Source organism: Chaetodon auriga, chromosome 6 (assembly GCF_051107435.1).
Source record: "Chaetodon auriga isolate fChaAug3 chromosome 6, fChaAug3.hap1, whole genome shotgun sequence".
NCBI classification, from domain to species: domain Eukaryota; kingdom Metazoa; phylum Chordata; class Actinopteri; order Chaetodontiformes; family Chaetodontidae; genus Chaetodon; species Chaetodon auriga.
Genome location: NC_135079.1, coordinates 9,910,339 through 9,922,757, shown reverse-complemented (window position 1 = coordinate 9,922,757; position 12,419 = coordinate 9,910,339). Strand labels below are relative to the sequence as shown.

At 43.8% G+C, this 12,419-nt stretch overlaps 2 protein-coding genes across 3 annotated transcripts; one reads left to right on the top strand and one right to left on the bottom strand.

Moving 5' to 3' along the window:
- The first annotated feature begins 1,859 nt into the window (after nucleotides 1-1,859).
- mapda (N6-Methyl-AMP deaminase) lies at nucleotides 1,860-4,711 on the top strand. The gene is made up of 10 exons (XM_076733563.1): nucleotides 1,860-1,996; nucleotides 2,116-2,246; nucleotides 2,627-2,687; nucleotides 2,774-2,861; nucleotides 2,966-3,047; nucleotides 3,121-3,247; nucleotides 3,355-3,435; nucleotides 3,522-3,660; nucleotides 3,741-3,841; nucleotides 4,359-4,711. The coding sequence occupies exons 1-10, from the start codon at nucleotides 1,952-1,954 to the stop codon at nucleotides 4,548-4,550; spliced, it is 1,047 nt and encodes a 348-aa protein (XP_076589678.1). The 5' UTR covers nucleotides 1,860-1,951; the 3' UTR covers nucleotides 4,551-4,711.
- nat10 (N-acetyltransferase 10) lies at nucleotides 4,593-12,001 on the bottom strand. 2 transcript variants are annotated; one of them, XM_076733560.1, is made up of 29 exons: nucleotides 11,901-12,001; nucleotides 11,508-11,634; nucleotides 11,329-11,420; nucleotides 11,069-11,240; nucleotides 10,817-10,939; nucleotides 10,676-10,737; nucleotides 10,473-10,587; nucleotides 10,232-10,339; nucleotides 9,987-10,120; nucleotides 9,811-9,904; nucleotides 9,621-9,719; nucleotides 9,396-9,532; nucleotides 8,769-8,893; nucleotides 8,534-8,684; nucleotides 7,950-8,046; nucleotides 7,717-7,833; nucleotides 7,325-7,426; nucleotides 7,171-7,245; nucleotides 6,975-7,091; nucleotides 6,741-6,874; nucleotides 6,603-6,651; nucleotides 6,408-6,504; nucleotides 6,203-6,310; nucleotides 5,949-6,121; nucleotides 5,746-5,865; nucleotides 5,556-5,654; nucleotides 5,340-5,413; nucleotides 5,161-5,241; nucleotides 4,593-5,080 (listed from the first exon to the last, which is right to left on the bottom strand). In XM_076733560.1, exons 2-29 carry the CDS (start codon nucleotides 11,619-11,621, stop codon nucleotides 4,939-4,941), a joined length of 3,111 nt encoding a protein of 1,036 aa, XP_076589675.1. In that variant the 5' UTR covers nucleotides 11,622-11,634; nucleotides 11,901-12,001; the 3' UTR covers nucleotides 4,593-4,938. The 2 variants fall into 2 exon arrangements, with proteins under 2 accessions (XP_076589675.1, XP_076589676.1); XM_076733561.1 differs by having other exon boundaries at nucleotides 11,508-11,631; nucleotides 11,901-11,993.
- Between the last annotated feature and the right edge of the window lie 418 nt (nucleotides 12,002-12,419).

The window sequence follows — 12,419 nt, the reverse complement described above, 5'->3', positions numbered from 1 at the left end:
TGTTTTACTGAATAAAATCAATGATCACTGCAAAGTAACTAGATACAGCTATTAGGTAAGTATAGTAAAGTTTAAAAAAAGCACATTATTTTTTTTAAACTTTGTAAAAGAACATTGTCCAGCGCAGTAGAAATAAGTCACAACACCAATATGTGTAAGCTGCAGTTACGTGATGACTAAACTGACTAAACAGTAACTACTTTTAGTATTGCAACAGTTTTATTCATATACTTGTTTTAGTAAACTTGCGGAAATCAAGTGTAGCTATACAGAGAAGGCAACAGTGCCACCAAGCGATGACATTAGGCAAGGCAAGGCAAATTTATTTGTATAGCACAATTCATACACCAGGCAATTCAAAGTGCTTTACAGAAGCATAAAAATACATTAAAATCATACATTTCAAAGAATGAGAGAAAGAAAGAAAGGGATTAGAAAAATAAAAATAAAATGCAATTAAAGGAAAATTAAAAACAGGAGCCAGTAAAAGACAATAATTTAGCATTAAGAATGATTAAAGTCATTGAGCAAATATATTTACTTATAAAAGCTGTAGCAAATAATGACGTTTTCAACCCTGATTTAAATGAGCTGACAGCTGGTGCAGACCTCAGGTGTGCAGGGAGAATGTTCCACAGGTGAGGAGCATAACAACTGAAAGCTGCTTCACTTTGTTTGGTTCTCATTCTGGGAATACACAATAGACCTGTCCCTGATGACCTGAGAGGTCTGGATACTTCATATGGAGTTAATAAATCTAGAATATATTTTGGTCCTAGACCATTTAATGCTTTGTAGACCAACAGTAAGATTTTAAAGTCTATTCCTTGACTCACAGGAAGCCAATGTAGTGATCTGAGGACTGGTGTGATATGGTCCATTTTTCTGGTGTTTGTAAGGACTCGTGCAGCAGCATTTTGAATCAGCTGTAGTGGCCTATTTAATTTTATTGTTTAGGCCAGTAAAGACTCCATTGCAATAGTCCAACCTACTGAAAATAAATAAATGAACCAGTTTTTCCATGTCTTCTTTGGACAGACATCCCTTAATTCTGGTTATATTTTTCAGGTGGTAGTAGGCTGATTTGGTAATGAGCTTTAAATGGTTGTTAAAATTCAGGTCAGAATCAATAATTACACCAAGATTTCTGGTTTTATCTGTTGTTGTCAGTGACATGGAATTAAGGTGAGCACTGATCTTTGACCTTTCATTTTTGGGACCAAATACAATCACTTCTGTCTTATCTGCATTAAGCTGAAGAAAATTCTGGCACATCCACTCATTGATTTGATGAATACACTCACTCAGTGAAAGCAAGGGACTGTAGTCATGTGATGACACATAAATATAAAGTTGTGTATCATCTGCGTAAGTATGATACGAAATATTATGATGCTCCATAATCTGAGCTAGGGGCAACATGTAGATATTGAAAAGAAGTGGTCCGAGAATGGACCCGTGTGGCACCCCACACATCATCTTTTTTTGTTCAGACACATGCTCACCAATTGACACAAAGTAGTCTCTATCTTGTAAATAAGATTTGAACCATTATTGTTAATAAGATTTGAAGCATTATACAATATTTTACAATTAAAAGAAGCAGGAGGATAAGTCTATATAAAGATCTGATCAATTTGAATGCCTTTGTCATGAGGAGAATGATGTACTGGCTCTATGCTGTTCCATTTATTTGTTTTACGTATTCCTAATATACAGCAAACAATGTTTTCTGTTAGTAAAATTAGGTTTTTGAAAACGAAAAAATTTAATAAGAAAAAATAAGAGTCGTTGTCTTTATCGCGAAGAAGCGGAACCTATTCGAGGGGGCTTATTTCGTCGTTGCACTCGCTGGTGTTACAGGAAAATGTAGACTGAAAACAGGCGGGTTGTCAGCGGTTTTCGACAGAGAAAAGAAGTCAGGGCTCGCAGACTAAACTCGGACTCTGTGATGGACAGTGAAGCTGATGTCTTTTATCGGGAGCTGCCGAAAGTGGTAAGTCACAAATGTAGTGAAGAAAGCTTCGGAAGAAAATGGACAGAGAGGAGTTTTAGAGAGAGCCAGCGCGGTTTGTGATAGCCACATGCTAACGTCAGCGTTTCGACTGTCACCAGGAGCTTCACGCTCACCTCAACGGCTCCGTCAGCTTCCAAACCATCGAGAAACTCTTAAGCCGAAAACCGCATCTCGACATCGAACACAGCATGACCGCCATCGGCAAAGGCCAGCGGAGGACCCTGGACGAGTGCGTAAAACCTTGTCTTTAGTTTTTTTTTTTGTTTGTTTGTTTTTTTAAAATAATTTGTACAAATGTACAGATACATGGTTGTTTTTCTATTCCGTACCCAATACACGTTTTTATTTTGGCCTCTTTATGCCAATGTGGTCGCTCTTTGTAATACTTTTTGGTTGTAACGACTAAATTTCCAGCGTGTCGGATCCATAAAGTCTTATCTGTGTGTCAGAGTTTAATATTAGAGCCAGCGGGGCTGTTTGAAATCAACGTGGGTCTAATTAATGATTAATCTATGTTGTTTCTTATCGTGAGTGGTAGATATTGTTTAGGCAGCAGTGTGAACTAATGAGAAGGAGCATCTGTGTTAAAAACGGCGCGCGTGTCCGCAGGTGTTTTCAGGTCTTTAAAGTCATCCATCAGCTGGTGGACACGGAGGAGGACATCCTGATGGTGAGGATTCAAGTTCAGTTTAGCGTTTTTACTTCATTTTTCTCGCCTAGAATATCAGTAACAGACGTCTCTTTTCTTTTTTCCAGGTGGCTACAGATGTCATCAAGGAGTTTGCAGCTGATGGTGTCAAATACTTAGAACTGAGAAGCACACCAAGGGAGGAGAAAAGCACAGGTAATGTGCCAACAACATACATGGAGGCTGATACTGTGATGGCATGTTTTACCATCAGGATTGTTTGCAGAAATTCTTCATCTTACAAGTTTATCTTTTCCCAGGATTGACAAAAAGGAGATATGTTGAAACTGTCCTCGCAGCCATCCAGCAGTGTAAAGACGAGGGAGTGGACATTGATGTCAGGTAATCATTTCATTGTCTTTGAGTGTGATGAAACAGGAGTGCACGTGTCTAAATGAGCCCGTTTGTCCTGAAGGTTTCTGGTGGCGATCGATCGCAGGAATGGGATTGAAGTTGCCATGCAGACGGTGAAGCTGGCTGAGGAGTTCATGCTGTCCTACGATGGTCTGGTGGTGGGACTCGACCTCAGCGGAGACCCGACGGTCAGTCAGCCAGTGTGGGGCTTGTAGAAAAGACAATTACAGTTTTACTCCAAATGTTGTGCATGATTCGAGTTCTTCCTGTTAATTAAAGCAGTTTTCATTTTAAGGTTGGCCATGCCAAAGACCTCCTTCCTGCTCTACAGATGGCCAAGAACTGTGGGCTGAAGTTGTCGCTGCACCTCTCAGAAGTATGAACACAATGTTTTTTAGTTATGTGTTATCTGTGGTCACATCATCTGTGACTGTTGTGAAATTAGAACAAATACTGTTGCAGGTGCCGTCACAGCTGGAGGAGTCAGACTTGCTGTTGAATCTTCCTCCAGACAGGATCGGTCACGGCACCTTCTTGCATCCTGAAGTGGGTGGATCTGAAAGTCTTGTTGACAAAGTGGTGAAGAACAACATACCGCTGGGTAAGACTCAGAGCGAATGATTAACCTTCTGTGGTGTGCAAAGTTTAGTTTTTGATTTCTCAACTTTCTTTTTCCTGTAGAGCTTTGTCTGACGTCAAACGTCAAAGGACAAACTGTACCGTGTTACTCCAAACATCATTTCAAATACTGGTACCAGCTGGGACATCCAAGTGTCATTTGTGTAAGTTTCATCTCTTTGCACCTCACAGGCAATTTTAAAAACCTTCAAGTTCATATTGAAGTTATTTTTATTGGGGCTGCTTAACAGTTAAAATATTTGTGCAGCAATATGTACTGTAAAGTACTGATGACAAAATTCTACTTTATTCAGTATGTGTATGTTTTTCACCTTTAAACCTTTTCATTCAAACAATTTAGCCTAACTCCTAAAATACATCCCTGATTCCAAAAAAAAGTTTGGACGCTGTGTAAAACATCAAAATTGATGCAGCAGAGACCAAAATACTGATATTAAGTCTTTAGGAAGAGCCTCAAACTCTGGACACTACATTTCCCACAATGCAACTCGATGGACCCTCCTCAGACCTACCTCCTGTTTTCACAGGCTGAGCAGTCACGATGAGTAAACAGACACTGAAGTGAAGTCTCCTTTTAGAAAATGAACGTTTACGTAGAAGCCGAATGGTGATAAAATCAAAGTTTCCCATGAATGATCTTTATCCTTTGTCACGTTTCAGACTGACGATAAAGGAGTCTTCTGCACAGACTTGTCTCAGGAATATCAGCTGGCAGCTTCCACCTTCGGTCTCAGTCGCGAGGCCGTGTGGAAGCTCTCCCAGCAGGCCATAGACTGCATCTTCGCACCAGACGCCGTGAAACAGCAGCTCAAACAGAAGTGGACTGACATCCAGCCTCAGGTGTTCAAGTGACCCGTTCAGTGGAAACTAAAGCCAATCACATACCTCACATTTCAGTTTTAAAAAAAACATTTTACTAGTCTTTGTACAAATGATGACATCAACTAAAAGGGAACTCTTAACAGAACTGTAAAGACGTTTGAAATACTTGAAAGTAAATGACACTGATTCAGAGTAAGGGTGTTATTTTGTGCTGATATGCAGTGTTGCACTCAAAATGAATGAAAGCAACAAACGTATTACGACATAATGTTGGTGTGTCTGGGGAGCAGACATCCAGTCCTGTGGGTGCTCTTCACTATCTGCAAGTCTGTCCAAGATATCCAAAGGTCTCCAGATCACAGCTGTTGATGCAGCTTTGAGCCCACACACCGTCCGCTCGACGCAGCGCCGTTTACGGTCACATCTTCTTTCCAAACTTGCCGCGCTTCTCCTTGTTCTTCTTGAATTTGCCTTGCTGCATCTCCTTTTTTAGTTTCCCCTGCTGCGGAGCCCCGTTGCTTGCTACGGCGTTCCCCCCGTCCAGCTTCCTCTTCTTGTTACTGTTGGGAGAAGACATCGTTACCGACATGTTTCTACAACGACCGAACACCACAGCCAGAGATCCCGAGTGTCACTGCACCTCTTGATGCTGACGAGAGCTGTGTTCCCTGCTTTCTTCAACACCTGGTCCCATTCCGCATCGTCTCCACGGATCTTATACCTAGAAAAACAAAGGAAATCATTACAGTAAATATAGCCCTGTACATTTATTTTTTAAATTTAAAACCCTATACATCCCCCCCACAGTGCCATACTCACTCTTCTAGATCCATTTCCTTCACTTTCTCTACATCCTGCTTGTGTCTCTCCTCAAACTCCTTTGCTGCTTCATTCTGTTAAAGCAGATTCATTTTTAAACATTTTTCCCTCAAACTAAAATAAAAACAACATACGTGTCTCTATCCCAACAAACAGCTCAAAATCCTGCAAATATTTTACATTTTTATTAATAAATGAAAATTGTTTTTCACATACCAGATCATCATTAAGGCTTCTGACAGTCGGCTCCATGGAAACGTCTTTGGGGGCCACCATCTCAGCCTCAATAGCTTTTTCTTGGATGCTGGTGAAGACCTTGGATGACAAAGGCAGAATAATGTGTGTGTGAATGTCGCTGCAGTAGTTTTAAAGTCAGATTTTGTGGCATCTTTAAGAACGGACTTACTTGCACAAATTTCCGGATGAGACGGTTGAAGAGGCCCATGAGCTGCGAGCTGGGGAGTTCGATTTCCTTCTCTAGCTGGTCCACTGATTTGTGCTGTAAGCCTATCCCCAGCAGTAATGCCTACAGAGGGCAGGAACAATCAACAAAAAAACTGATTTCATGCCAAAGAATCAACGAAAATAACGACAAAAGGGGAAACTTACACACTGCGCAGCTGACAGAGAGACGTCGCCCAGCTGCTTGAGGAAGAAGACGCGTGCCACTGTTGGGATCAGGTCCATGATGAGGTGGTAGTCCACCATGCTCCTCGAATACAACTCCAGACGTTTCAGGTCGTAAGGGCTGAAATGGGCTGCCAGCTCGGACCTACTGAGCGCTGTGAAGGTCAAAGACAAGTCAGCCGAGGTGCTAAAACACAGAAGAGACGTGATCAGGTTAGTCAGCAGGGGATTCTTACTGCTCGTCTCCTCCTTGGACTTCTTATTCTGCAGGATGCTGAGCGCCAGGCTCGGATGGAAGCTGCCGAACTGGTAGGAGAGGAGAGACAGGAAGCGCCGGCGGAAATCTGAGTAAAACACAAAAAGAGCTGTTCAGTCAGACTGTAATCAGTTTACACGCAGCATGTCTCCAGAAGGAGCACAGAAAAAGAGGAGGAAGGTCACCTTTCCAGAAGGCAGACAGCCACTGGCTCTGCTCCGGGGCTTCGTCTGTATTCAGCTCCTTCAGCATCACACAGGAGTGCTCTCCTGTCAGGTCGTTCTAGATAGACAGACAGACAGACATCTTTTATAATTACAGCATGTGACAACAGCACAATGTACAGAAACCCACTGGAAAGAGGATCATTTTACACTTACAGGGGTTTGCCTTAAGTAGACTGGAGTGTAGCCGGCCTTCTTCCAGAACCTGTCAGGTTACAAAAAGAGCTTTAAACATTTCTAAATCTGCAGAACTATCACGACCCCTTCCTTTTCTCCGCCTCCAAGGAAACTCACTTGAGCAGCTGTGCAGTAAGGCCATAGGAAACTCCCAGATAGTCCAGTCTCTCTGCTCTCCTCTCACTCAGCTTGAGCAGCAGGGGAGGGAGCTCCTTCCGTGGAGTGATCACCTCCTCCAGCAGACTGACAGCCTGGACAAATACAGGAATGTCAAAGAAACGTGCATTTAATCTGCCTAATCTAGTCTTGTAATCATTGGCTAAACATATTTTATGGCTTTAATTGTATTACCTCACTGCTGACGGAGGTGATCTCATTGTGATTTGAGTGTGTGTTCTCATCCATGGTGGGAAACTTGCCCTCATAGTACATCTGCAGCAGCTGGAGAGCTCTGGAGCCGTAGCCCATCTGGGGGACAGGTAGGAAACCAGTTACACACAGTGCATCCAGATAAAAACTGGACAAACAGGCCTTTGTGGGTTCTTACCCCTTGATAGTCTGGATTGACGGCTATTCGCACCACTCGGCCCCCAGAGAGGCCAGCAAACTCTGAGTCTTGGAACTGCAGAGAAAAGAGCAGAGGAGTGTTTGCACGGTGGAATCAGGAGCTGTTGTCAAAACGGTTCGTGGCCAGTGTGTACCTGTTCTGACACCGTCCAGGGAATGAGGTCACCTGAGGCCTTCTTCCCTCGAGACAGACTGTTCAGGATGGACTGCCGAGATATTTCTCCCTCCAGACACACCTGAGGGACCGCAGAAGAACAAATGTAGTCAGTCAAGTCCATAAACTGGTTTGTCACAAAAAGCAGAAAACTGGAAACAAAAAACATGCAAACAAGGAAACAGATTCTGTCTGAACGCTTTCAATCAATGACACACTGACAGTAAATTAAGGAATAGCTGACTTGGAGGAAGTTCATCTTTCCTCTATAATTATTGGAACAGATTCGCCTCCTCCCACAGCTGCTTTCAAATGCATGGAGCAGCCATCGCTCTTGTGCCCTTTAATAACAGAATTCCATCTCGTCTTTACCTGCACCACAGCGAGGACCTCGGGTAGTGAGTTTTGTGTGGGGGGAACAGGCGGCAGGAGACAGAAGAGGTGATGGGCCGGAGCGTCGGATAACATCTGCAGGTCGTTCGGTGAATTCTGGACCCGGAGAAATCATCGAGTCAGCGTATAAACATAATAAAACATAAAACACTGCGGGGCGTTATGTTCCTTGAGGGAAAGCGAGATTTGAGAATACAACCTATAAATATCACCTTGTAGTGCGAAGCCACGTAGAGTGCCATGAGCCTCTGCAGGAAGGCCTCAGATGCTTTGTGGTAACAGAACAGAGTGTCTCTGTTCACATAATATCTGCAGCGTGTGGGCTGAGGACAAACGCAGAAGAAACTACAACCTGTTTGCTTCACTCATCTGCTTTCTGACAAATGCAGACAAAATGATACAGATGTAACACCGATAATCCAACATGCTGCGATGAAAGTTTGATCTGGAATCCATGTAAAAATGACTTCTGTCATTTTTTAACTATCTTTGCATTCAGCTCTAAATGCATGTGTTCACTGAAACATCACCAGAGAAACACACTCATTTTAACCACTAACCCTTATTTTTATCTTGTTTTTTGCTTGTTTGACATGCTGTGTGTGTGTGTGTGTGTGTGTGTGTGTGTGTGTGAGAGACTGGCCTGGTAGACACCAAAGGTAACTTTAATGGTACAGTCACACATGCGAATGCCCATCACCCATGGATGCAAAATTTGTAGAAAATTGCATGTGATTCTCTAATTCCGGGCAATGTGCAACCACACCCAAAGTCCTTTAAAGTACATCAAGGATACAGGTCACAAGTCTGTGGAAGTGGGCAGCCAGAGATGAGCCTGGGTATGTTCAGACAGTCCAGACAGAGAAGATCATTCAGCCACTTTTCCACCGCGTCTCCGGGGGCGTACCGAATGGACTCGTGAAGAGCAACCTCATGAAGAGAGCGAGCTGTGTTCGGAGACAGGAAACAAGCAGTCAGACAGATGGCAGACACACACACACACACACACACATAAACACAGAGATGTTTACCTGCTGCGAGCCTCGCTGTGTTGGTGGACCTGTTCTCTGCTGACAGGCTCTGCTGACTGTCTGCACTCTGCTGCCTCAGCTGCTGAATCAGTTTGAGGGAAAGTGAGCGCCCAGTGCCTTCATACCTGCACAGGTGAAGGAACACAGGGGTTAGAAATGCAAATAACTAAAGCTGAAAAGATGAAGTGATTTATCGATGAACAGAATATTAATTATTTTGATAACTGACTAATCGTTTAAATCAGTTTGTAAGCAAAAAAAAAAAATTACTGGTTGCAGCTGCTCAAGTGTGGAAATATTTGCTAAATTTCTTTGTCTTTTATTATTGTGAAGTGAATATTCGGGTTTTGGACTACTGGTCGAACAAAACAAGCAATCTGAATATGTGAACTTGAGTTTAGGAAAATTGTGAGATACATTTTTCACTAATTTCTGACAATTTCTTTACCAAACAACCAAGAATGAAAATGGAAATAAACATTTCTTGCAGCCCCACAAATAATACCACTTATTGTTGCTTCTATGTTGCTGGTCATTAAATCCATCCCTCAAAATGTCCTTGTGTGTTATGTTTGTCACACGATGTGATATGTGACTGTGTGAATATCATCCAGCTCCATTACTGACCCGTTGATGGTGGAGGCCATGAAAACCAGATAAGGCCCGAGCAGCTTCTTCACCAGAGGAAGAGGGATGGCCGCAGCCTCATCGATGACCAGCAGTTCGGCCTGGCCCAGCTTCACTGCGTCACCCGGGTGGATGTACTGTTGGTCACAAGAACAGGAGGTCAGAAATGTTCACTGACGACTGTGAATAACAGGAAATGGAGAGGGGCGGTCTGGCCTCGTTCACCTGAATTGTCTGCCGATGCTCCTTGAAGATGTTCACCCGCACCACAGCTTTGTTGAACTCTGGATTCAAAGACTGGATGATTTCATAGTCGAGATGCTCCTACAAATGAAAAAGGGGGATATGAAGCAGTGTGCACTCACAGCATGAAGATGGCACCTCTGATACAGGGAAGAACTCTAAGGCAGCCGACCTGATACTGCAGAGCATCAAAGCCTTTAAAGACGAATTCAAACATGGTGTGGAGGTTGTCCGGGCTCGGTGAGGTCACAAAGATGTTGGAGTAGCTGTAAAGAATGTCAGGCAATCATTAGCAAAAATGTTGGATGCTATAATAGACAAAACGGACATTTTAAAAGTCATCTGTACCCAAAGGCCACAGCTCCAGCGACAGCCAGCCCCAGTGCTGCAGACTTGCCTCGACCACGGGCAGCAGTCAGGGCCACGGTGCTCCTCAGGGTCTTCTCTGAGATTGCCTCAATGAACTTAAGCACTCCTTTAGCCTGAAAGACAATGCAATCATTAAAATGAGACGACTACTGAGGCGGCATTTCTCAGGAGCGTGATCATGATCTTTGCACTTTGAAGAGGGTCTTTATTGATGAGGTCCTGACCTGGTCCATGGTCTTGCAGCAATCCACCAACACACCAACAGGCTGAGTGTCCTGAAGGGACTCCTTCAGATCCTTCAGCTCCTGTTCCCGGGGAGACAAACTGTCCTCCTGGAGGGAGGAGACGACTGGTCAGAGATCATTGAGCAAGCAAGGATAAAAACTTTGTGTTTACAGCACTTTTCAAAACAGCGATCACATTGTACTTCATAGAAGGGAGAAGAAAACAATTCTACTCAGTCACCTGAGTCTTTGGGGGGACGGGCTTGATGTTTGCCATGTGGCTGGAGATTGGCAGGACATTGAGTTGGTCATCAATGACAACACAGTTTTTGCAGGATGCAAGCGACAGAATGAACCTAGAAAAGAAAATGAATGACACTGTTAAACTGTCAGTCCACTGACTAAAGATGCTCTTAACGCCACGACAGCCTGAGGAGAGCTCACCTCTCATTGAACCTTCCCACCACATCCTGATGAGCCTCAGTCCGGTACCGAGAGTGCACGTCCTGGATGAAAACAGGCCACAATGATCCCAAATCATCTGACAAGCGAACAGAGTCTGACGTGTGGAAATCAGAGACTTACCATAGTCATAGTGTACAGCTGCTTGAGAGAGTTCATTGTCCTCAGCAGTAACACCACAATACCACCTCCTTCCACCGTCTCAACAGTTCTCGCTAAGAGGTTAGGAGTGAGAGCTTCAAAATCCTGTGAGGTACAGAAAGCAGTGTTAGTCTACACACAGTAGTGATTCCCAACATTTTTAGGGATCTTTTCTGTCCTTTGGTGTATCTTAGTGGATTTATATTGAAGTACAGCCAAAGAGGAGTGACTCACCTGCAAGACACACATGCCGAAGGTGTTTCCCAGGATCTTGTGGGTCTCATTGTAGTAGCAGTAGCGGATGTTGGTCGCAGCGATGAACAGCTCGAAGGGGTCGTCCTGATTCAGGTTCAGCGTGCCAGTTTTTATCTTCTTTTGCAGCTGCCTCATGCGCTTCTTCCGATTGCTGTTTCGAGACATTTTTCACACATTTCTTTGCTTTCAGACACAGTAAATGTCAAACAGCTAAATCTCAGAGAGGAGGTTCCACTCACCTGCTGAAGCCCAGGTCTTTTTTGTAGCACCAGAGGACAGAGGGTCGAGCTCTGACGGCGGCTTTGGACAGCATGTGATGCAGGATGACAACCTGGATCACAGAGAGCAGTCAGTTGCACGGACGAAAGGGATCTTAAAATAAGCCCATTGCTACTCAGACTGATACATTAAAGATCACCTGATCTCTTCCACGATCTCCCACCACCACAAACATGGTCCGATGCTGCAAAGCGACTCCATTCTCTATCTGGACACGAATCCGGTTGTCTACCTTCTTGCGGACTGTCGCCATCGTCTTACTGCTGCTGAGGGAAATAAGAAATATCACACACACGACGAACTGTCACATCAGTGCAAATGAGCAAATGTCAGTGATGCTTTGCGACATAAGCGTTGCAGTTACACCCATGAAGTGCTGTCAACTGAGTTAGGAGGAAGCTTTGACTGGAGCTAACTCGAAGCCCAAACAAATGAGAGTTAACGGCAGCGGGAAATCTAAAATCTGCCGCAACGCGAGGAGGAAAAACGCAGAATTAAAACGTCGTTTCAGACACTAAACGTGTCCAATTACCTTCAGATACAGATACGCTGGTGGTTGTTTAGCCTTCACGAAACTCCAACAAGTCGAGGGCTGAAGCTACACGCCTGCCATCATGCTGTTGATACTCTCACGTGGAGACACCAGCTCATGGAGGACCCCGGGTGTGACGTCATCACTGCGCGACGGTGTGCGAGAAACAAAGCGGGTGGAGGGCTGTTTACTTTGAACCTCTGTATTTTAAATGGAAAAAAACCACATGCTCAAATGCAAATGGACTAAGAGGAAGCCACACAACAATTCAACATAGAAGTCAGGCCAGATATCGAAACATCACAGGGACCGAAGAATAGTAAAGCACTGAAAACAGATATTTATAAAGCTTCAAATCTTTTTCTGTAATTCTTTATCGCTTGTTAGATGGTGCCCTTGTGTATTTGTTCTGTCCTGTCTTTTTTGTCGAATTGTATGCCGATGTTTTGTTTGAAAATAACTCCATGCCTTGAACATGACACAGTAAGACAAACAATAATAACAAAGCAGCTGGCCTCC